The 25,691-nt window shown below is 52.2% G+C and overlaps 1 protein-coding gene across 3 annotated transcripts in view; it reads right to left on the reverse strand.

Annotated features, from left to right (window-relative positions):
* The window catches only part of TARBP1 (tRNA guanosine 2 -O-methyltransferase TARBP1), a 64,493-nt gene that overhangs the window by 21,029 nt on the left and 17,773 nt on the right, over positions 1–25,691 (reverse strand). For 2 of the 3 annotated variants that reach the window (XM_078596567.1, XM_078596565.1), the window contains exons 22-27: positions 23,222–23,342; positions 8,901–9,011; positions 7,309–7,458; positions 6,809–6,895; positions 5,272–5,495; positions 4,561–4,642 (exon numbers count right to left, since the gene is read on the reverse strand). In XM_078596567.1, coding sequence (XP_078452693.1) covers positions 4,561–4,642; positions 5,272–5,495; positions 6,809–6,895; positions 7,309–7,458; positions 8,901–9,011; positions 23,222–23,342 — 775 coding nt within the window. The remainder of the gene's footprint in view (positions 1–4,560; positions 4,643–5,271; positions 5,496–6,808; positions 6,896–7,308; positions 7,459–8,900; positions 9,012–23,221; positions 23,343–25,691) is intronic. The other variant, XM_078596566.1, reaches the window with a different exon arrangement.

The following is a 25,691-nucleotide window of genomic DNA, read 5'->3' on the forward strand; positions in this document are numbered from 1 at the left end:
GACCCAAGTGGCTCCCTGCCCAACGCGGATCAAGGGGAGCTCGGCATTCGGAACTCGGTGGTTCTTCCGAGCTCTGTGACCTCACCCCCCATCAACCCCCTGACCCCACCTCCCCCCCTCCAGCCAGAGACGAAACGTCAAAATCACGGCCACGCACCGATTTCCATCGCAACGGAGAGACGCGCCCACGTCACCCCAGAGGACCCCCCCCCCACCCGTCACACGCACACGCACCCACACGCGTGCGTGTTCACGGGGCTTGTGCTCGGGCTCCGAATGGGCGGGGGAGAGAGCGAACGCGCCCGCGTTTGTTCACGTTGAGCGCGAGTAGAAAACTTTCCCGTCGCTGAGATCAGAGTGGGCGCTCGGTGGAAACGAGCGCCGCCCGCGATCGGCTCACGCCCGCGGTGCGCCCCGCACGTCGTCACATCTCGCAAGATAAGCAGGGGTTCAGCCTGGAGAGTGCTTGGATGGGCGACCACCGTGCGCGGCACACATGTCGGAGTCTGGCGGGGCTGCGTTGTCAGCGGAGGACAGTGCAGCAAAAATCCACTTGCATAGTACTCCGATCCCATGTCTACCCACCTTCAGCAACGCTCAGTCTGGCCATAGGGCCCACGCACGGCGCGGGCAGGCCCTCATCCAGCAGCGGCCCGACACAAGGGCTGTTAAAGCATAACAGAAAACGACAGAACAGGCTGATGTTTCGGATGATCCTTCTCCAGAGCGGTTGCATCCTATTGCCCTGGACACAACGCAGCGCTGCCTAATTTGAGCTCAAGCACAATGAATGACATATCCTAAGCGAAAGGACGGAGGCTCACGACATAGCCCCCCGCGGCTTGTCCTCCGTAATACACCACGTGTCAAAAAAAAAAAAACATGCCGTGATGGAATGAAATAAAATGGGCGAAAATCGGAATGCTGCCTGGAGCTGCAACACAACAGACTGGCGGTGGCGTTATTGTGGCGGTGGCGTTATTGTGGCGGTGGCGTTATTGTGGCGGTGGCGTTATTGTGGCGGTGTTTATCCGCCCAGCGCGAGCTCCGGTGCAGCGCGGCACCCAGCGTCGCGACCGACGGCTCACAATAATTAGCTTTCTATTTTTACCCGCAGCCACAGCTGCCCGTGCGCTCCCCCGTGGCAATCGTCTGCTGCACGAGTGACAAAAAATTGCCTCCTTCGCCACACAAGGGAATACCGCAAAACGACAACGCTTCCATTGTGCACAGTGCCTCCCTCCCTCCCCATGCCCCCCCACCTGTAGCCCCTCCACCTCCAACAATTCCAGCCTTCCCGACCCTGGGCTACCCAGAGATGCCCTCTACCCCGCCGCCCACGCCACTTCCCTTTCGGTGATAACGGCACGCTGTGCTGTGGCTTTGTGAAATACACACTTGTTTCTTTTCATTGCACGCGCATTTTGGGGTTTTTGGGGTGTGCTCATTGCATGTGGCTAAACACGCGTGTACACACCTTGCTACCAAGATCCCCTGTGTAGGCTACTTAGACTATGAGGGCAAGCGCCGTTAGTGAGCGTGTGGTGTGGCCGGCACCATGCCTGGCTGGCCGCCTTTACTTCCCTACCGAGCGAAGTATTCATTTAAGTAAGATTCGACCTACGGGAGGCCCAGGGCCGGTCCAGATATCGCCCGCCGAAGATATTCACCGCAGATGGGAATCAAACTGAGGTTGCTGGGTTTGTAGCGGAGTGCGCTAACCACCGCACCACGCTCGTCACTGCAAAATAAAAAACACCCTCCTACACGGACGCACACACACGCCCACACGCAAAACCGGGAAATAAAGACTGAGAATATTTTCTGTTGACTTGTCATTGAGGCTAACTTCCAGATAGGACCCGATGCCTTGCAAACAAGTCGACGTGTGTGTGTGTACGTTTTTATTTTAACAGCGCACATCCCCGTCACCGGTGAGGTTTGCGCGTGTGCATAATCATGGGCTAGTACGCGATCTCCGGATGTGCCGCATTCCATCTCCGTCGCCGCATGCGCCGCCGCTCCCGAGTGACCGCGCGGAATTGGCGGCCGAGCTCTGCCGCCCTCACTTTTCCGTCGGGAGGGTTGAAGCGTCGTTTTATTGGTACTCGCCTCGCTGAAAAAGGTCGGACACCACGCTGCCCAACACGCGGTGCACTCCGAAAAACGCATCAGCAAACAAACTAGCGAAAGACCCAAAGCCTGATGTGGAGCGCTGGTCAGTGATGGGCGGCGCTGGGCAGCATTGCTGCCCGTTGCCTGCTCGTGAGATAGGCGGAGAGGCATCGGCCTTGCTCCGCTTTGAGGCATGCAGCTGGCCCGCTGCATAAAAGCATAATTTATTTTTCAATTAAATAACAACAAAGCGCAGTCCTGAGTGTGGAACACCGTATTCTCGCTCAGAGGTCTGCCGTTTTTGATGATTACTTTCGATAATGGTAAAAGGGCTTGAAAATACTTGAATAAATAAAATAGTGAATTTATCACCGACAAACAGGCACAAAAAAATCTATCTTGGGCTTAGTACGAGTGGAAAAAGCGTACTCTTATTTTAACACACAAAGGTGTTGTTGTCATCACTTTCAGAATGACCACTTTAACTGGTGCATCCTTCCGTATGCAGCTGTGTGCCAAGGACAACATGAACAAAAAACGCTGAAGGACATGGAGAGTGGAGAGACGTAAGTGCTTCTAAGAAAGCCGTTCTCCAGGTGGGGCTGACGGCAAACAGCGCAGGATGAGAACTCTCATCGAGTGACGGTGTGACAAGTGTATAGGCAAGGGCGCAGGGCAGCCCTGCCACGTTAAGTGACCGTAGTCCTTTATACCATTATTTTTTTTAATGATCTGCATCTGGTGAGCTACATCAAACGTCGATCGTTCATGCTGCGACCGTGAACAGAGCAGGCATCCTCCATAGTACCCCATAAAGCCACACAACGAATGGGACAAAACATTCCCCGTGAACTCTTTTATCTCAAAACTGCTTGCTCCCCCTTCACACCCCTCCCGACGCCCTTCCCAGCCTCCCCGCCCCCCTGACTCAACCCACATTAATTTCCCCACGCAGCAACTCCATCCACATGGCCCTCCCAGAGGGAGAGCCAAAGGTCCCGGTGGCTAAACCACATTGGAGGGGGGCCCTCGGAGTGCGAATATCCTGGGAGCCCTCCATTGATGAGCCCAAAGCCACATGGACCAACAGCGTCAATTCCAGCAATTACTGACACTGATACAATCCCACATTGCTTTTTTTTACGGTAATATCTTTCATTTCGCGGTATTTTCAAATGCTCGCAGCGTGCAAATGATGCGGTGATACCGCGTCGTCATTGGACTCACAGCTGGGGACCGTAACTGTGGTGACACGACTCATCACCTCTGAGATCCAGTGCCTTCGGGGCCCTCCCCTGCCACCCTCATTACGAGGCCCCCTGCGGAGCGGGGGAAGAAGCCGGAGAGGCAACGACCGGTTCCCTCGCGTCCTCCGCGCCACCGGTGTCGTGGCACGTGAGGCCCCGCGCAATCACAAGCCACAAACTCTGCATGCGCACGCCAGGTACGATCGCAAATTGTCACGATATTACATCTCACACCCGGACATGGGTGGTGCGAGGCCCGGGCTAACAGGGCTTAGCCCCCCTCAAACTGAATCGCCAGCCGTGGCATTCAAACTCAGCCTACACGGCCAACCTCCCGAGGCCAGGCTTGGCGAGCGCGTGGTGGACTCACGCAATCGGTCAACCCCTGCCGCCTTGGGGCTACCGATCCACCCTAAAAATATATCCACCGTCCACCTATCATTACCACGGGTTGGCTACGAACGGTGCGAAAAAAGCTCTACATATATACACCGATATACTCGGCCCAAATAACCCCGATATGTTGGGAAGTTAACGCCACGTTGGCACCACGGAGACGAGATGTTAACTACCTCGCCTGGTATACAGGGGGTCGTGGGTTCGAACCCCACCCTGACACCTGCATATTTGGAGTTAGCATGTACTCCCCGTACTGGCGTGGATTTTTATCCGGGTCCTCTGGTTTTTCCCTCCACATTTAGAACCATCATGCGTTTAGAGTATTTGGAGGCTATACATTTTCACATGATGATAAGCCACTTCATTTGGGTATCATTTGTGGCGAGGTTGCTTCTGAAAAAGAGCTATATAGCTCAGCGGGCCTTACCTGGTAAAATAAAAAAAGCATTGCTTAATTTAGTTTTAATATTGTCTCCACACACACTCCATTAAAAGTCAGGCTAACCGAGGTGGATTGATACCTGAAATGTCCAGGCAAGGTGTGATAATGATGATGAGGATGATGATGATGATGAGGATACACCAGTGCTGAGTGACCACCACACCAGTTCTCCTGTGAAAGCACCCGACCGGTGGAGGAGGCACCAGCAATAATTCCACTGCCCAGCCAATTCCAGTTCCTCGGTTCCGTCGCCTGAAACTGGAGAAACCCGACACGGACTTTTTTTGCCTCCACAAACCCGGAGCCACAAGCCGCCACTGTCCACCGTTCACTCCTGCCAGCCCCCGGTCCGCTCACCTCCACGCTGTAGTCCAGCAGTGGCTCGAAGGTTCTGAAGAAGAAGTGCTGTTGCAGTTTCTGCCAGTTCCTGCCGATGTTTCTGTGAACGAGAGGGCGGAGGTTCACGTTTCAAGTTGTTGAACCGGGTGAGAACCCAAGAGACCAGGATGAGTCTCATTTTGCACGAGTGGCCTGGGACAGCAGTCTGCCAGGAGGGGAACAATTATTTATATGCATAATCCCAATTGAGTAATTTGCAAACTATTTCAAAATGTTACAAATTTGGACCGTGACCCCGGCACGCAACGGCCTACCCCCGCGAACGACGTCGGGGAGATCTTTAACATCCACTGCGAAACAAGACGGCGCCTCAGTGGCATTAATACGGCTATTTCACACGCAGCGTTATATTTTTTATTGCGCTCGCACGAGAGAAAAACATGCCAACACTGCACGAACAGCCTGTCTAAACCCTACTGTCTGTACTGCCTTCGAGAGACACTGCATTGTTCCGCAGATAGGCATCTAATGCCGGCTCCATCGTCGCCGCGAGCCACCCATCGCGTCCATCGCCGCCACCCGACCAGCGCCCGTCGCTTCAGCTGGAAGTAACGAAACCCCCCAACCGACGTCACGGGCAACCGTTGTGTACTCTGCTAACGGGCAAAGTACACGACACGGTCGCCCGCGAGTGTTTGCGTCCCGCGACGGCGGCGCCACGAACCGTACCCGGCGGCCGGCATGCAGGCGGCGCCCCGCAGGCACACCTCCACCAGCGGCGCCAGCGCCCGCAGCTCCCCGTCGGCCGGCCCGGCCGGCCTCTCGGCAGCTCCCGGCGCGCAGGCCGCCCCCCAGACGCGGCCCAGCGTCAGCAGGGCGTAGAGTCGCACGAGGAAGCTGTGGCTCATGCACCAGGGCAGCACGGCGCGCAGGCAGCGGAGACCGGCATCCTGCTGATCGCACCAGCAAGCCACGGGCGCGGAAAACACCGCCAGATGACTCGATCACTTCCGCTTCATTCATTGCCGTTGAAGACGCCTGGCCGGCGTAGCAGAGTAGGCCCAGATACTCTCTAGAGGGGCTCTCGAGTCCTCCTGCTCGTGGAGGCCCTTGTTCCAGTAGTGGCATGACCAAGAAATTGCAGGGCTGCGCCTTCACCTTCACCTATTGTTATTGATCATCTTTTCAATCAAAATGTGTTCTGCCCCAGCCCAGTAATTTAACTCAGCAGTTAAATAACTGGTCGAGACTCACGGAGGAGTGGCAGCCAAAGGAGGGAACAAGAACGAGAGGACGTCCAGCGCAGAGATGACATCTGCTCGTGTGCAGGAGCAATATGGATGTTGCATTGCAGGACTGTGAGGGACGGCATCAGTTGTGGAAGGCTCTCGTCCAGCAGTGGATAGATAATGGTTGATGATGATGTTCAAGCGAGTGTATGCGGTTCCCACCGCCACCGACAGCCCACTACTAAAACTTCAGTGATCGTAAAAGGCAAATAGATCGACGAACGAACCATGGAGAATTAAAAACGTAACTTAGAGTTGCAGCAGCGGATGCACATATCCCTTCCAAAATCGTGGGAGTGGTATTTTTTTACAATTGTAAGTCTGTACAATATACATACGCACGGCACGTGCGCGTACACACACGCACAGTAAATCAAAACACAGACTAAACACGCGGCGTGTGCCGAGAGACCTTGGCGGGACCCCGCTGTGTTTTCATTTGGCGTTGCTCACGGGAGCTGCGTGGGACGCACGCCGTTGGCGGCGAGCAGGTGCCCCCCCCCCCCCCCCCACCGCGTGGGCACCAACGCAACCCCCCCGCCCCCCCCCGCCCCTCCGCTGGTTAACCACGATGGCGGCAAGCGGTGGCGCGGAGGTCGCGGTGCCGAGCGGGCACCGCCGACGAGAACCTGGGCTAAATCCCGGTGGTATCGGCCGCCCGCGACCAAACCGGGTTGTCGAGCGTAGGCAGATGACGGCGAAGCCGTAAGGCGTTTAACGCACGCGTGTGCGCGCGTGTTGAACTTCTTTTGCAATGCGCGTAGCCGACCGTGCTAATCGGGGGTGCGGGGGATGGATTGGCGAGTGTGGTCTGGAGGCCGTAAGTTAGAGCTGGCGATATATTTTACGACTGGATCGACTTCTTTTTCACCTCACAGATACAAAGCGGTCACCGTACGCCGTTCATTCAAAAACCAATCCAAAAAGCGTGCGTCAAGTGAACCGTGAACCATCCACACCGTGTGCACAGCGAGTACCTTGTCCGAGTTGCTGGCGGCCACCGTTGGGAAGTGTGCGAGCACGGAGAGCAGGCTGCAGACGCAGCTCTTGTTTTTCTCCGGGTCCTGGTCTCAGCCACGCAACAGGCTTCGTGTGAACGCCCTCGTTCATGAGGTCAAGACGTGAAATAGCGAAATCAAAATGTGACCATCTACCCCCACACAATGAATCGATGAATTGTCACGACTCTGGGTCGCGATTCCATTTAAGAGATTATTCTTGTAAGTCTCATTTGCGAAGTTAGTGCCATTATGCCTAAACGTGACGTTGGCACATCAATTACGTTCAATTCGCGCATATCGTATAACGATCAACGGATCCGCACGCGCGCGATCGAGATACGTTCGACACGACTGTCGCGATCGATTTTAATCGACGAGGCTCCGCACAGCTCACAGCACAACCGATTAAAACTGGCGCAGGCGCGGTTCAACGCGTGCGGGCGGCGTGGCTCGCGGGGCCCAGCGCGCCCACTCACGTAGGCGAGGGCGGCGACGAGGTCGCCCAGGAGGTGCGGCCGTCGGTTGAGCGCGAGCACGAGCGCCCACTCGAGCAGGTAGGCCACGGACGGCTGGTTGTCGTCCGCCGTCGCCGCGCACGCCCTCGCAAACACGCACTCCACCTCGTCCTGGCGAGAGGCGAGAGGGCGCCGGGGCCAGCCGTGGGTGAAGTCGAATAAAGGGGGGGGGGGGCATTAATCCCGGGGCGCTCTGCGTGGTTTTGAGGACCCCGTGCAGTGAGAGCCACTGGCGATGAGCCGGTAGCCGTTACACCTCTCACGCGTGCGGGAGCAGCGTTCAGCATCGCTAGGCGGGCTCCAACCGGTTTCTGATTTTGCCGATGGGCACAGCCACCTCTGCTGAAATGTTGATAGCGAAACGTGCCGATTACAGCGACCCCAACAGATACCAACAGCACACTCGTGCCGCTGAAGTCTTACGCTTACTCTTTCCCCTGTGCGTATCTCCATTCATTCATTCAATTGTTCATTATAAGACAACCCATGAAATGTTATGTCAGAATGTCAAATATCAATATCAACATTTTCCTATCACCTTTCTATACAACCTTGGAAAATGGGATGAATAACACCTCTCCTCAATTGGTCGCTAATCAAATAACGACAACATATTAAAACTTATAAGCGATGCATAGGATGTGTTGAGATATGGTATATGAATTAATAATGCCCCCGTGCAAACAAAGATAATTATTAAGCGAATAACTCGGAATAAATGATCGACCGTTGCAGCGCTGACCCATGGAGTATGCGTAGAGGACACGGCCGACTTGCGGAGAGACGTCGATTTCGTTTGCGCTAAGTGGCCTCCGCGGGCGTTAAGTAAATTACTCCACTCTGGTCGGAGTCACGATGCCGAGCCGCCACTAAATTTTAATCAAAACACCGCTGTGCCCCCCGCCCCGCCCCCCACCACCTTGTGAGACGGTGTTTGGGAATTGGATTTGTTTCCTCGTGCCCATTTTCAGGAACCTCGTTTGTTGGAATCCACGTGCAGAAGTCACGGGCTGCACGAGAGACCGGTTCACGGTTCACGGTTCACGGTTCACGGTTCACGGTTCACGGTTGGCACGGTGACGAAAGGGACCTCGATGCACTCGAGGCAGAAGCGAAGGTCGGGTAGTGGGTCACCGATAACGCAAACGAGTGACAGAGCAGCGGCGCAAAGGTGGAACGTGGACGAGTGGATAGATGAGGTGTGAGACCGTCATGTCTAACGCTGAGAGTATTTTTTTACGGAATCCCACCCTGCAGCGTCACTTTGTTGAAAGTAGGGCGGCGAACTTAAAACAAACGTTGAACGGTGAAGAGAAGGCGTTAAGGTACAATCCACTCTTACCTGGCGTGCGTTATTTGAACATGAAAAGAAAAACCTCCACCGCTTTGAAAAATTGTAATGACACTTTTAGGACCGCTAAGAATTAGGAAGGGGGTGGTGAGGGGGGGGTTACTCAGCCTCCTCCCCCCACCAGCTGAACGACGACGCATCTTCTGCCGCCAGTGGGAGGCTGGGGCAGGGCGGGGGGCGGGACCCCCGTGGCGACGCTTACCGGGCCCTGCGAGGGCAGCAGCAGCAGCACGGCCTGCCACAACCGGTTGCGCGCGCGGTGCTGGTCCGAGTTGGCGAAGCAGCGCGCCTTCCCCGCCGCCATCGCCCGGTCCTGGGGGCGAGACGCACGCAGCCGCTGCCTCGCACCCTCCTTCTCTCCCTCCGCCACCGCCACCCGCTCGGCAAAAAAACAACCTCCCCCCCCGGTGCCGTCAACTCAGAGGAAACCGACTCCCTCGATCTTCAATAGACTCAGGGGGTTGAGAGGGCATTGGAGAGGGCAGGGGACATATAGGAGATTACGAGGCAGGAAATTTAATAAAAATAAAAATGTGTAAGAAAAACCTCCACTTGTAAATGTTGTGGGTTTACTCTCCAACACAACACCGGTGTGCTGAAGTAGTAACTAATTGGCGCATTTTTTTACGTGACAAACCTTACTAATTGGCTGTCGGGTGGTGGCGGGTTTAACGACACAATTATATCTACGCGATCGAACCCAAAACACCTTTATTGTCGATCGCTTTTTGACACATATATAAACAGCAATGTAAGTTAATGGTTCTGAGGGAGACCGTTCTAGCAGAGTCCAACTACAGTTATTTGTTTATATACTTACTGCTGGTTTTTCGCAATTTTATTTGCAATAACTCTGGCAGTGCCATGGCGCAGGATGCAAGACTTGCCCATTTCAAACTCTCGCAGGTAAGCGCAGCACCCTGCCTTCGAGAAGGGCATGTGGGAGGTGACTTGTCCGATAAATCCCGTGATTTAACATATTATACACCACATAACTAGCTGTGAAACCCCTTCAAGTGATCTATTGTATCCATGCTTAGGGCACTGCAATTCCCCATGCTGCCTGCTATAGAGATGTCCGATCTATTACATAACAAATTATATATATATTTTTTTTACGTTTAGAGCTGGCAATTTTTTTAACCAAATGAAGTAAACCATATTTTTAAAATGAGATTGTGACCAAGTTGGGGACCATGAACCTCCTACATTTGAGAAACAGTTTTAATCACGGTTGGCTGAAACACGGATTTTAACTCAGGATGTCAGCTGTGCTGGCTCAATGCTCTGAGCACTCAGCTACCAGCATACCTCTGTCAGTATGTTTGAAAAAAAAGCATTTAAGACAGGAAACCACGAACCACTTCAGCACGGTAATATGCTTTTAAATTGCCGCAGACTGAAATGTTCATAACAAAAGCTTTCAGGGTCGTGAATTCACGCGACGTGGATTTGGCGGGACGAGAGACGTTCAGCGCACGTGAGGACCTCAACGCGGCTCTGGCCGGGTGTCAGCGGAGGGCGCGGAACGCCGCAGCTCGTAACTGTGGCCACGAAAACATCGGCAGCATAGAAAGGTAACCACGAGGGGGTCTATCGGCAGCACAGGGCAGCGGCCAAGTGTCCGCACACCCGTGTGACATTTGGCAATGGAGGCGCGGTGCATCGTGGGATGACATTTGTATGCTCTGCCGCTGTGCGCCTATCCACGAAAGTGCACCACCGGTCTAGATAACAAGCCTGTCTGGTAAGTGTTGAGGCAGTCAAAGGAATGGATGAGCTGCCTTTGATTTTACACACTGCTCGAAAAATAACGATTGAATAATCTTCCGTAGCGCAATTCTTTGATGTTTTTATTTCGTACTCCATTTAATCTCCTGCCAGACTGCAGAGCCGATTTTAAACGCCCCAGTTCTTGTGCCGTCTCGGCTAATGAATTGGGTCGTTGCATTTGCATTACAAACGGTTATGTAAAGTGTTACATAACGTCTTGTGCGACAAACAGAAATAACTCATTTGAGACACGGGGCACTGGGACATTTGCCTCGTTTACGGAAAATTTAGGTTTTTTAAGGTCAACGCAACACATCGTGAAAACAGTAGAGATTGAAAATGGCCGTCTGTACGTAACTATGGCACCCGTGTGGTCTCCCTTGCCAGAAATAATGAATCCCAAGGGCTATCTCGTGGTTGAAAAAACACCGCCAATCAATCAACTTCAGGTAGGTCCAGGTAATTTTGGGTCATTTCAGGACACCTCAGGTACCGGTCATTGTGACATAAGCTTGGCACATGGGGACAGCCACCGTTGACGTCTCGTGTGCGCCGGTATGGCGCGCGCTCACGACCGCACGCCGACCCGGGCAAGCAACAACAAAAAAACAGAAGACGTTTTGAGCGAGCGGCTGTTTTGAAAACGGAAGCGTAAGAGTGGCTTTCACTTCGCGCTGGGGCCGCGCGTCGTAATCGGTGGACAAATTCACCCGGGGCCCTTCATCAGTCCACTTCGCGCATTATCTTTGGAAGCGTTTTGCACTCCGCGAGCGCAATTTCTTTCAGTTGAATGACCGAGCGGTCATTGTTGCATCTATTTTGTGTGTGCATTCGGGATTGGAGTGACTAGTTGTTGATTACAGTTCTTGCCGCTTCCCGCCACTGCTCGCAGAAGTTATAATATTCTGTCTGTGTCACGGTGCACGCGTGCTGCAGGTTTAGCCCGTGGACAAAGGCTGCGGTGGTCAGTATCGACTTTATTCACCCAGCCCCAGCCGCAAACTCTGACACTAATCTTATCCACGTCTCTCAACAACAACAGTGTTCATTTATATGCCGTCGCAATACAATCATATCTCAAGACACTCTCCAATAATGAAAACCACATTCGCGTGGACGAGCGGATGGGGGGTTGGCGAGAAGAGATCAAGCACGTGGGGGGCAGCCTGCGACGAAACAACTGGAGCCCAGCACCAACAAAGATGGGTCCCAGGGGCAGCCAAGGCAGCTCCAATGGAGCTCCTTAATTACTCTCAGCACCGTCGGCACCCCTAAAATCCGAACCCTATCTCCTTATCTGCGACCCTATTCCTTACCCCGGCCTTAACTCCGGCCCCGTTCCTTTCCATAACCCCACACCTCAAAGCAAACGAACCTCCACCCCGACATTAACCCCAATGGGCGGGCCACGCACGCTCAGAGATCAGCGGAACGGCTACGGGCAGGACGCTGCCGTAGCGTCGCGGTCTAGTCCCCCTTTACGCGGAAATAAATTCCCTTCAATCCACGAAGAAGAGGGACGAAGAGGAGGGTACGAGGGACGTCGGTGCGGGGTGGCCGCGCCTGCCAATCGAGAGGGGTGGACGAAGACGAGGAGGGAGTCGGGTGACGCGCAACGTCTCTCACAGCCACTGCCGCGGCCGCTGCTGTTGCCCTCGTCCGCACCCAGAGCCGACGGCTGAGCCCCTCTCCGCGACGGCCTCCTCCCCAAATCCCTCGCGCCTCCCTCCAAACTCCAGATGACCCGGAAATTCTGCTGCCAGGACCCTCGTGTGCACGGCGTGAAGGGTTTATCAATCCACTGCTGGATGAATTGCCTCCCCACACGCGTTGATCGTGGGGGTTGTTACATCGTTAAGGGGGCCAGGGTGCCCAGGACCGGTTTAGATTTCACTCTCACCACTGGTGTTAGCCGTGGCCGGGGATCAAACTGGTGTGGCTTGGTTCATAACGCGGTGCACTAACCACCGCTCAATCCCAACAATACTGTATTACCCTGTAACAAACCACAATGGATATTAATGTACGCAATACCCAAACAACCCAGCGTGACGAGGAAAAAACCAAAACAACACACAATCCATACAACAATACTGAGAAATACATGAACACAACGTAAACAAAGTGCGCAACAAGCATTGTGCAACATGTGTATGTTACGTGCGATGACGTCAATGTCGGATCCACGTGTGTGATCCGTGTCTGATCCACATGACGTGGATTAGACGTGGACAAAGGAGCCAGAACAAAGCAACCGGAACAAAAGCTGAAAAGTGTGCAAAGAAGTGCGGAGAGCCAAAGGCTTGGAAATGCTCCGAGAGACACAGGGAGCAACGCACGGATTAAGGAGGATACGCCGCTTGAAGACACATTTTTGACTGTGAACAACAGCAAGAGGGCAGGGCACGTCGGGAGAAGGTACGACGACCGGCGGTCAGAGGGAGGAAGCCGCCCGAGAGGGCGTCCACCGCAGAGATTGAGCGACGAAATCAGCCCGCGTGCAGGGGAGGCCTTAACACAGCAGTGGATTGATCGTGGCCGACTGCTCTCTTTCTCGAGATAAAATAAGTACGTCCACTATATGTTGCAAACAAATCTAAATCAGTATATTCACAAGCTACATTATAATTATATGCATTGATTCATCGATTTAAACAATGTACCGCTTAATCGATTGACATGCATTCTCATGCCGAATATAAATGCGTAAAATTATGCGTGTAAGTACAATACATTAACTGACAACATGAATTACATACAAATGGGGTGAATGAAACTGCACGAACGAAAGGATCCATTCCTGAATCGTGAAAACTCATCGCATCGCTGTTGTGCGGTTGAATCGCTACGTGCCAAATACATATTTTGGAATACCGAAGACGTCATATTTCTTGCAAAGCACTGCGAAGAGACGGAACCCGCTCTGCGCGTGACGGGGAGAGTGGGGGAGATGGCGTCGGGCCGGGCCGATGACTCGCCAAGCCCATTCAGCAGCAACCGCTGAGGACGGCCGTTTTGGCTAAATGATCCGACTGCTTGCCGTGGCAAACAGAACAAGCGCCCTTTCTAACCCGGCTACTCGAGGTGAAGAGCCCCCAGAAATTAAAAGGTGACGCAGACGGGCCGTGGAGGCGGCGTTTGGCAGCGCGCCTCCTAAACCCAGCGGCGCACGAGCGCTCGTCTTTTACGAACCCCGGCACGTCGCCGCCAGCGACAAATTAAACCGCCCGCGCTGCCCGCGGCCGCCTTTAGGCGACGGAGCCACCCCCCACCCACCCCAGGGACGAGGAGTGCCACACGCGCGGGAAGGCTCCCGGCCCTCGCAGGCGAGCCCGCCGAGAGGTCGCGTCGAATGGCCGGGCAGAAAAAGGGAGGGAGGGGTTAAAACGCGCCCGCTGTGCTGTTTGCAGAACACGTCCTTATCGTGTTTGAATGACGGGGTCGGGAGGGCACCGGGGGTTCACTGGAGTCACACCCAGTATGTCGCTCTGCACGTAGCCAGGCGGGGCTCTCAACACAACAGGTGCCTCTCTGCGTTGCCCGCCGTCTCACGGTCGCCCTCGCTGTCGCTACGGCTCGCTCCAGATTTGCTCTCTTGGTGAGTCACATGTCCACATCGCTCTCCGTTTTGTGAGGCGGTCAGGGGATGACAGCGACGGATTATTGAATCTCTATGTGTGCAACTTTGCATGTTACCCCCTCAAAAGTGTGGGTTTTCTCCAGGTACTCCAACATGACAAACGAGGATTAGTGGATTTAGCGCCGCCAGATACACTGCATGGGAGGTGCAGTGTAATTAAAGGATGATGATGAAAAACGGATCTTAAGACTGCGAGGCTCTCAGGGAAAATACAGAATTATCACCGTATTCTCCAGACGACAAGATGCACTTTTTCCCCTTGTGTTTTAAAGCAAAAGCTGTGATGGACGCGTCTTACTGTCTGGAGAACACGGCATCATGTACTGGAATTGCCACTGTGCTCCTCTTTCTTCCCAGAGCCACCCTCTCTCCATCGTCACGAGAAACGTGCGTTCAGAGTATGTGGCTGCTGATAGAAATGTCCGCGTGGGAAGCCACTTCGTGGAGCTATCATTTGTGATTGCCAGGTGGCTTCTGACAAAGAGCTGTGTAGCTCAGTGGGCCTTACCTATAAGAAAAAAAAAGAGTTCGTTGGTTACAACCCAAATACAGGGCGCTTCAAAAAAATGTTAACACTTATATGGGACTACCGTTTTCAATGGGAAAATAACGGTTAATACACTGTCACATGATAACAAATGTAAATGTTAATAGCTTAAAAAAAGTCTCTCCACTCGTTCGCCATCATTGTCAACACGTGCCTGGCATCTTCTCCAGGTGGTCTCCGGAGGCACCTTTTCTTGTGGTATTGTTGCAAATTCTCAGAAGCGTTAACATTTTTTTGAAGCGCCCTGTGCTGTACGTGTAAACATCTGTACAAACCGAACCGTTGGCCTCTCGTCGTCGTCTTCGTCATTTCGTAACGATCGCTCCACAATCGCACGCAAGCCGAAAAAACGGAAACAAATCATTCTCGGAGAGAGCGGCCGTAGGGTACGAGGAGCCTCCCCCCTCCCCCCTCCCCCACACCCTCTGCAGCGACCACACTTCCTGCGCAAGTGTCTGCTCGTTTATTTTTAGCCGTCAATTAGCGCCCTTGAAACAATAAAACTTTAATGCGCTACCGCACGCGGCGCTCCAGCAATAACGGTGACCTCGGCACCCCCCCACCCCCTGCCGCCCCCCCGCGCCAACTCAATGTCCCATTGTGAGCATCGCTGGCGCCCTGTGTCCGTACGCACACAGGGGCGCTGCTTTACCTGACCTTGTCAGCCTAATGGGCTCTCTCAGTCTCCACTCTCCATCCACTCACGCTGCTACATGCAACGTTCACACACACACACCTCTCTGTACGTTAAACACATACACACAGCCCTTTGTTAAACCACCGCGGGACGGAGGCCTCCTCCATGCCGTCCAGGTCGTCGGGGTTACTTGACCATACTTCATCCTGCTGGTCAGTGCAGGTTGGACAAGTGGGGTGGGGGAGCATAGACGTACAGTACAACAATTGCGTACGCTGCACTACCTCCTGTTGCCCCCAGCGAAGCCCCGCACCAGCCAATAGCACAAAGTGTTTTAGACGCAGTGGTCGCCCATCCAAGCCTCATCACGTCGGGCTCAAGCCTGCTTGGCTTCATTCCAGGTGATTTGTTCATTAAACATATATCCACAGTCGTGATTTACAGCTGAAGGAGTTCAACGTACATATATACATATACAGCCTAATGTCAAGATACTGCTGAATGCGGGCCGCTCCATGCCGTATCGGTCACGGGGGTTGTCTCACCGTACGAGTCTCATCAAACAATTTGTTTGCTCACTAAATGCGACGTAAGCGCTAATTGGGGACTTCAGAGTTCCTAAACGTTCTCGCGTAACTGGGCGGTGCGACTCATAACAGAGTCCATCTCATCGCCATGGCGATTACGCCCGCACTGCACTTGCCATTTCTTCACAATGCTGTTGCTTTTATTCGTTTTACATTCGTCAGTTTTGGTGGACCAGGTCACTCTTGCAAATGAGGCTCTCTCCCGGTCTCTTCGGTTCCCACCCGGCTAAAACAATGAACTTGACGAATTCCATTGCCGTGTAATCGCCGAGAGAAATACAGGTACTTCATGCACAGGAGGGTTGGTCACGAAACGAAATGTTCGTGAAAGGGGCTTCAATGCATTCATGGACCTATGTTTACCTACATCGTGATGTATTCAAAGCATCTGGACTACAGCGTTATGTACGGAGCACAAATATCCGACAGACCGGCACCTCGACTGCAATTAAGTGCTTATGCTATTCCGATGACCACGGCGAAAGTCCAAAAGCCAGAAAGGTGGGATACCGCAAGAGTGGACCACGGCGGGCAGCTGTTGCCCCTGCAACGACCACAGGATATAGCAGAAGAAAGAGAAGGTACGGTTGCATCATCATCGTTATCCGAGAGGGCTTCATGACACATACGTGCAGTGGTGGCAATGCCTGCATCATTGTAGCATTGTATACGCTCTGGGAGATGTTCACTACGAATCTCCCGAGAGCGCCGAGTCAAAAATCACAGGGTCAGCCGCCACGCACTAAGTGGTAGCTTTATTTATTTTTAATTAAACACGGCTGCTCCGTGATCCCCCAGGGTGGGGGATTGGGGGGGGGGCAGGTATTATCACCGTGCGGTCACGTAGACAGCCACACAGGACGTGTGAGCCCGGTAAACCATGAAGAATCCTGCATAAGTAGGGGTGGCCGCGTGACTCACGGGGGCGACGCCTCGGTTGGATTAAGATGCCGGCCGCCACTGAGGGCACGCATTCAAGCTCAGGTCTAGCACGTAGAGGGAGGGGGGGGGGAAAAAGGACAATTGTCCCTGTGCTCAAACGAGCTGACACCGCTTAGACCCTGGCATAGAATCCGAGCAGCCGTGCGTGATTAAACCTCAAGTGTAGTCAGTTGATGGTCTGAGTGCACGCAACAACAAAAAAACCCCAGCGACGAATTGCACTCTCTGTAGCAGGGCCGGTGGGAATGTTCTGCTGGGTATTTAACAAAGCGCCTACCGCGGGGGGAGTGGGAGAATATCGAGGACTCATTCGATACGCTCTGAATGGACGCAGTGGCAAGGTCGGTAGCTCGATTTCAGGGTTGGTCCATGCCAAGGATAGATATGCCATTGTTATCTGTGGGGCAAAACGCGATGACGAAACAGGGGCTGGTCTTTGATTGAAGCCGGAAAAATACAACTGGCATGCATTCAAATTCATAGAGCATAATGAAAATGATAATAATGGCATTTATTTACCTTTAAAATACTCAATCTCAAGACTGTTTTCCAGAGGAGCCCTGCTTTGGGATGTTTGGCCACTTCCATCACCGAGTGTTTGGCACGTGGGGGAAAGCCGGCGAACCCGGAGAATACCAAAGTATTTTTTTTTACCGTATAAGCTTGCAGGAGCCCACGGGGTTGCAATAGCCTCTTGGGAAACACAGTTTGTGGGACACCAATGGACAGGGATTCAAACCGCACCCTTCCTGCGCACAGCGCTAACGCCAGCGCGAGTCGAGTGAGGCTCTCGTCAACTAACACACCGCGCGCGATTTCCGATGACGGAAAAAGCAGGCACGCCGCTCCCTCGTGCAGACCTTCTCTCTGGTGACCGCGGTAAAAGCGTGCACGCGGCGTGCTCCGTAATTTAACACGAAACATGCGTGACAATCATTAACCCCGGGACGTGTGCCGGTGACGCTTTTATGCGAGCACCGAGCTTAACTATTTGTCGATAAGGGTAATCAGTCCCGTCATCTCCATATCCACGCTTTGTAATAAATTATTTAACCCTTTTTGCTCGACTCTGTTATTGTATTTCATCGATTGTCCGCTCTGTCGAAAAGTCCTTTATCTTTCAGATAAACAAAAACGCAGTTTTTTTTTGTTACTTAAAACATGGGAAAAAAAGTGGAATAAATGTTTTTTTTCCAGGATGAAAATTCAGCGATGGCACAATTGCCATGAAATTAGGGTGTGACGTCAATTCCGCAAATGTAAAAGCAAACCTTGTAAAACTGCTGTACGATGCACAAATGCAGACTCCGATAGGGTTATGAATTCACTCCTAAAGAAGAGGGAGTGGTTTTTCAGCTTGCCGACTGATTACCATACATATGAAGGCTTTGTGTGGGGGTCTGCGATGCAGGGTGGCGATGAGGAGCCGGGGGAGGGAATTCAGATGCAGACAATTAACCCCTGAACCCAGAGCGTCTGTGGGCGATGCAGCCACAAGGACTGCGGACAGAAAGCTGATTAATTGCGCGAAGGTAAAAATAAATTAAACTTGAAGGCACCAGAGTGCACTACAGTGGTTGTGTCGCCTGACAACGTGCAAACACTGAAAAATAACATCGCAGAATGCCACCACACTGATGTATAAATAAAAACTGAATTATTCTAAGGAGGCCAGAACCAAATTATACAAATGACATTAAAACGACGATGCGTTTGTTATTCCATGGAGATGATCCGCTGAAGAGGATGGGGCAAGGCGTCAGGAATGGTTGGGGCGCGAAATACGTGCAGGTGACACCAGTAGCCAGGTGGCACAAGTGGTCAGGTAAGGTGACACCAGTGACCAGGTGACACCAGGTGACACCAGGTGACACCAGGTGACACCAGGTGACATCAGTAGCCAGGTGACACAAGTGGTCAGGTAAGGTGACACCAGTGACCAGGTGACACCAGTGGCCAGGTGACACGAGGTGACACCAGTGGCCAGGTAAGGTGACACGAATGGCCAGCTGACACCAGGTGACACGAGGTGACACCAGGTGACACGAGGTGACACGAGTGGCCAGGTAAGGTGACACGAATGGCCAGCTGACACCAGGTGACACCAGGTCACCTGGTGTCAGCTGGGTTTGCCAGAAGGCAGTACAGCAAGTGGACTAATCCCCATCTGTTTCCATCTGTACGGGGATTGAGTGTATCCCCCCTTGCGTGTGTGGGTTTTCTCCAGGTGCTCTGGTTTCCTCCCGCTTGTGTAATAACCACAACTCATCATTAACGATTGAACACATCTTGAAGTAAAAACCCAATGTGGCAGGACCCTCCTCCTAAACAAAAGTCATACGACTCAATGCGGCCCTCCTGGACAAATCAGTACATTTCCAATCACATTAAATCGGGCTTTTTTTTTTACTTAACTTGGATTATTTTAGCAGTGAGAATTAAACACTTCTGTTTGACACAAGAGAACATTTTTTTCAGAGTATTATTAGCATGCACATCCCAAGCGTGGTTAATGGGGCTCTATCGCGGTGACGGCAGAAGAGGACATCTGAGATCATATTTGTTTAAACAAAACTAAATACAAATGCACATTTGTCACCCTACTTTTCAAAGCGAAACTCAGCATCAACCCAATTATTATACTCCACTATGCCAGAAGCAGGCTGCACATGGGCAATGATTGTTCATTCGTGAATTGTAACGTGTTGTTAAATCAAACACGTTAAATAAGTTCAACGCTAATTTGGAAAACCTATTTTTTCCATACCGCTTTTTAAATGGGAATGGCAGCCAATGGATAGAACATGGCGGAGAGAACGGCCAGTGAGGAGATGGAGCGATGTGCGCGACTAAGATGGATTGTGGCATCGCAGGACCTTAAGGGATTGTGATATTGGAGGCCACTGTCCAGGAGTGAATATACAATTGTTTGAAAAACCAAACAAAAATTCATTCAACCTGCACTGCACCAATACCGGGGCATTCTGAGTTAAATTCCTGCCACAGACACCACCAGCAAGTGGTGGCGTGTGAATGGAGTCCGGGATACCCAAAGATGTACTCACCCTACAACGAGTACCTGCTGCGGCAGGTTCATTTCAGTGGTGGGAAAGACAAAACTGTCCGGTCATTCGCGATTCTGGCATCACCACCCCCCACGTGTACCGAGCCGGCCTTTACAGACCCTCCGCTAACAGCAACTTGGCCAAACAGTCAATGAGGCTAAATGAGGCCTCTTTGTGTTTGCTCGTGTTAAATAGAGTGCGCGTAATGAACGCATGGCCCTCTGAGCCGCGCGGGACCACCACACCTGGCCCGGAGAACCGGAACCGCGGGAGCGATGGGATGATAACCCTCGCACAGATGTCACCGTTTTCACTCAAATCCCCCTTTAGACAAGAAGAGAACACATTGTAAATGTACAAAATGTCCAATTGGAGCCGCACGTTATAAAGTATGTAATAAAATAAACGTATATGCGGGTTATGGCATCACGGGGGAAGAGGTTTGTTGTATGGTTGAAGGGAGAAGTGAGGCAGAGGAGGATGCAATAAAAAGCACTTCTGTACTGAACAAGACACCGGGGCAGATGAGAAGAGAAAGGTCTGAAGCACCTCCGGTTCGAGCGGTTGGCTACGTACGGTGCGAAAGAACTTCAACATACCTACAAGCCTGGACTCGAACAAAGCGATCCGCTGGGCCACGTGCTTGTTCACAGTGAGAGAACTCCAGGCTTTTGGGGCATCAACGGAGAAGGCCGACCACGATTGGGAGGCCATTGTGGTCGGAGAGTCCGGAGTGAAAGAGAAGGGAGAGAGGTTGGAAGGGGCGAGTCCACGTAGGACCTCGTGAGACGGTGAGGGCGATCTCGTCGTTGATGTGCGGATGGATTGGGAGTCGGTGGAGAGATTCCGGGGAATGTGGGCAATTTGTGAAATAAACCAGCGAGCAATCTATGAGGGTTAGCGCTCATCCAGGCTCAGCGAGCACAGTCGTTGTCATTTATGTTTTTTAAGCAGCAGCGTCAGGCTATGGAATAGCTTTGAAAACACATTTTGGATTGACTTACGTCGACGTGATTCAATGTAATTTCTCCATTTGGGAGAATTACTTGGTGACAGACACACGACATTGTTTGTGAGCGAGCGCACGGACGATTGTTAAATCACGCGCCGGATGCATCACGATCACCACGTCGTGATCGGAGGATTCCTGATGACGTGTGGAAGTAACGCCGGCTGAACAATACGTACGTAACGATCTACCGATCGATCCTTGGGTGAACAATACGTACGTAACAATCTACCGATCGATCCTTGGGTGAACAATACGTACGTAATGATTTACCGATCGATCCTTGGGTGAACAATACGTACGTAATGATCCACCGATCGATCCTTGGGTGAACAATACCTACGCAATGATCTACCGATCGATCCTTTGGTGAACAATACGTAGGTAACGATCTACCAATCGATCCTACTATTGATGACTATTACGGCCAAATTATAAAACTGAACTTTGTACTCAGCATTGGGTTTTACAATTTATAAGGCACGCTATATTTATAGATCTGAAAGACTGAGTGAGTACATGTCAAAAAAAATGTATCATTAATGTACATATGAAGATTAGAAATAAATGGATCCATACAAACATATACGAGATTTGCAAACTAAACACAAAAGCCGTGTTATATGTGATACCATTCAATTTACTTTGTACACTGAACAATCTCAAATCCGCGTCCCCCTTGTTCCAGTGCAGTGAAGGATAAACTGAAAATGTTAGGCAACGGATTTCACAGGTCATTGCTGAACCCGGCCAAAACCAAGGCCCCCCGCCCCTCTGCAGACACCGCGTTCCCGGTGTGCATGAATAAATATATAAAAAGAATCAGATAACCACCATCTGGAAAATAAAATAAATTGGGCCCTATTTTGTAATTTTCAAGCCACAGTTCAAACGTCAGGGCCATAAATTTTTACCGATCGCAATAAGCGCCCCCTTAGCAAGTCAGCGTGAACGACCGCCATCGCCGGGCCAAGGCTGACGCTCGCTCTCCTCTCGCTCTGCACGCGCACTCCGCTCGCATTTTACAGCCACGCCCGGGCACTTTATTGCTGCATAAGTGCACGAGCCACTTTGCCGAAGCCGGGCCGGCCCGGTTGAAACGGCCCGGATTCTCACACGCGAGTTGCCTCGCTCGGCCCCCCCGCTCGCCCCCCCTCCCCAGCCCACTGGGAAGCCTGTGAGCGCGGAGAAGCGCAGCGAACAGAAACCGAAAAAACTAAATAAAACATCAAGAGCCACTCGCGCCACGTGCACGGCGCGTGCGGGGGGGGGGGTGAAATAAATTTTAAAAACACCACCAGGTGGTGGGGCTGCAAATCAAGCAAAGCTGCTTTGTGCGTGCGGCACAAAAACAACCAGCGGAAAATTACGGCCGTTACTGTCAATGACGGTGATCAAAATGGGGTTAGCGGGGAGAACGAGCGTGAAGGGCTCGCGACGTCGGCCCGCGGCCAGCGGCGTTCGGCAGCTGCGGCCTCGCGGACGGCACCGAGAGTGACATTCGCGTGGTCGTTCCAGCTGGTGACCATCACGTGAAAGATTTATTTGATCCAAATCAAAATAAAGTGATTTGCAGCTGGATTCCAATGGACCGTCGTAAGTAACGTCTGACTGTGTCATGAAGCCTGATAGGATTATTATACAATCACAATAACCTTTGGATTTATATGGCGTTTAAATGCAACTAGGAGTAGAGTGAGATGTAGGAGAGAGCATGGGGGGGGGGAGCAGACTGAGATGAGAGAGGGAGAGGTAGGCAGGGGCCAGTTCATGAAGGATATCAAAACAGTGAGCACGTGTGGTCGTGGAGGTGGTGTGGTCGTGGAGGTGGTGTGATGGAGGTGCTTAGGTTGTAAATGCGGAGGTGATGTAGACGTGGAGGTGATCTGAATGTGGTGTGGATGCGGAGGTGGTCTGATCGTGGAGGTGGTGTGGTCGTGGAGGTGGTGTGGTCGTGGAGGTGGTGTTGTTGCAGAGGTGGTGTGATGGAGGTGCTTACGTTGTAAACGCGGAGGTGATGTAGACGTGGAGGTGATCTGAATGTGGTGTGGATGCGGAGGTGGTCTGATCGTGGAGGTGGTGTGGTCGTGGAGGTGGTGTGGTCGTGGAGGTGGTGTTGTTGCAGAGGTGGTGTGATGGAGGTGCTTACGTTGTAAACGCGGAGGTGATGTAGACGTGGAGGTGATCTGAATGTGGTGTGGATGCGAAGGTGGTGTGGTCGTGGAGGTGGTGTGGTCGTGAAGGTGGTGTGACTACGGAGGTGGTGTGGTGGAGGAGGTGGTGAGATTGTGATCGTGGAGGTGATGTGGAGGTGGTGTGTCACCTTCTCCAGCAGTGCGAGCAGCACGGCGCGGCTGAGCTTTGCCTGTGTTGGGTTGGCTGGGTTCAGGCTGTGCAGGAAGCCCAGGGCCGTCACTCGAACCATGTAATCGTCCTTGCTCTCGCTGGGCATTATGAATGAGCATGCGCAAAAGACGAAGATTCCAAATTTAGCCATACAGACTACTGGGGCAAGTGCTGTTAGCGAGCACCGATCAAGCCCTGCGCGGCGTACGAGGGGTGGAGTGGCTAACGCCCGCGTGGCGGCCTTTTTCTCCCCAGTGCTGAATGTTTATGCACCGCACCGGGAATTATTTAAAACTGAGTCAACCTAGGGGTGGCCCAGGACAAATTCTGATACCGATTTTCACTTGTGTTAGCTGTAGTTGGAAATCGAACTCAAGTCACTGAGTGCACAGCGCAGTGCACTAACAACGTTGCCACTGGTCCTCATATGAGCATGGACACATCAACAAATATGTGCGGATACAAAACAAAGTTCGGATACAAAACAAAATAAGTGTTAAATTTTGATTTAAAGCTTTCGTGACTGCAGGGATTAATATTCTTGGTTCTTTCGGTAAAGTCACGTAGAAGGGAAATAATACAATTAAAATAAAATATCTATTGTTTTATATTTTTATTATTTTATTATTTCCCTTCTACGTGATTTTACCGAAAGAACCAAGAATATAAAGTAAGTGTTGTTCGCAAACATCTACTGAGGCTGCTGCTGCTGCTGCAGCATGAGAGGGTGGTGTGGCCACCACCACGCCCAGCCACCTTTGTCTACCCAGTTCTGACGTATACACACTGTGCCATAAACACATTCTTAGGCCGAGCCAACCCACACAACATACTCTGATGTTTACACACTGCACATGTAAGGCCGAGGCTGGGCCTACGACCAAGTCAGATATCACTCGCTACTGATATCTGAATTGTGACGCGGCCTAGCAGAAGCACGTTCAACACTTGTTGCAGAGGTTAACGGTTTGAAAAATGCAAACGTGAACTTACTTGATCTGTCCCGCCTTTCATAAACGCATAAAAAATAAACCATTGCTGTACCAGAGTGCAAAATAACCACGGCAAGACAAATGTCGCATGTCAATGGGGTCCAACCGCAAGCTAAGCTTACGCCCATTCCTAATTAGATATTACATGTTCGTCGCATTTTATACCTTGTGAGCACACCGTGACTGAAAACGACATTATGCGCACGTGTGTCTTGTAAGTTGGCCGTACCGTGTTATATTTTAAACAAAATATAATTTGATGGAAATGTTTACAGATTTTCACGGATTTCTTTTTTTTGCTCCTTCACACATACGCAGGGGAAATGTAATTGCATTCCTTACGGGTCAGTGTCACTCACTCCCACAATTAAAGGACGAAAATAAGAAGCTGTCGAATATTTGCATTTTACCGCGAGTGCTTGAAGCAGGCCGCACACAAAAACAGGTCACCTCCAAGTCATCGTCCGGCCTTTCACGGAGACCCCCGCCAAGTGCCTCCTCACTCGGGGCCCTTGAGGTTACTTCTCCGGAGAGAAATTAATTCACCGCGCAAAAACAAGCCACTCCCGTGAGCGCGCGTCACCTCCGTGGCAGCGCGCGCTACGCCGAGATGGGGAGAGCGCCGAGCGACACGCCACTTGACATTCGCGGAGACGTGTGCGGAAGGCACAGGGCGGCGCGCACCGCTCCGCGCGTGCGGCCCACTGCCTGTGGACGCCGGGCATGGGGGGTGAAGTGTTCCGGGAATGTAGCCCTTCGGAGGAACATCGGAGCTACGCGGCGCCCTGCGGCCGGGGCAGCCCTTGCTGTCTATCGGTCACGCCGCTGCTGGCGATAGGGACTCCATGAGCGGGCGCTCTTAGAGAGCCGTTGTGAAGGATATTTGGCCTACTCTTCCACGCCGCAGAAGCCCATACCTGTTTTATGCAAAACCTCAACACAGTCGTCAATAACACGAACGTGTTGAGTTTTTATATGTGCGCATGTGCACCAGTGCCAACGCAGTATGACAACACTGCTGTTGGGTGCCCGGTGATCATCTTGACAAAGGCTGATCCAGGCTCTAGTGCGGCTGACCTTCTGACACCTGGCAAGATTGGACGCACACCTTTCCTGCTGCCACCTGCGCTCAAGCCCAAGGAAGTCAGCGGAGCCGACCACGATGATACCCCACTAATATAATACGATAAATTATAGAAAAAAAACATTCTTATCTGAAGCCTCTACATATCTCCCATCTATCTCAATGTAGCTTATTGAATGTTCTAACACTCTCCCGCAAGAAAACATTCAGTGGGGTCAAGTCAGGCGACGCGGTGCCATCGCTTTCACCACATCCAATCACTCCTCCTTTGCAGTAGGAGAAAGTCAAGAGGGCCCAACAGAATTGAGTGGGGTATCTGCAGATGGATCGCCTTGTATTTCGCGAGGGGAGCGGCCGCACGCGGGCACCGA

The sequence above is a fragment of the Lampetra planeri genome, chromosome 7 (assembly GCF_965212315.1).
Source record: "Lampetra planeri chromosome 7, kcLamPlan1.2.h2, whole genome shotgun sequence".
Lineage (NCBI taxonomy): Eukaryota > Metazoa > Chordata > Hyperoartia > Petromyzontiformes > Petromyzontidae > Lampetra > Lampetra planeri.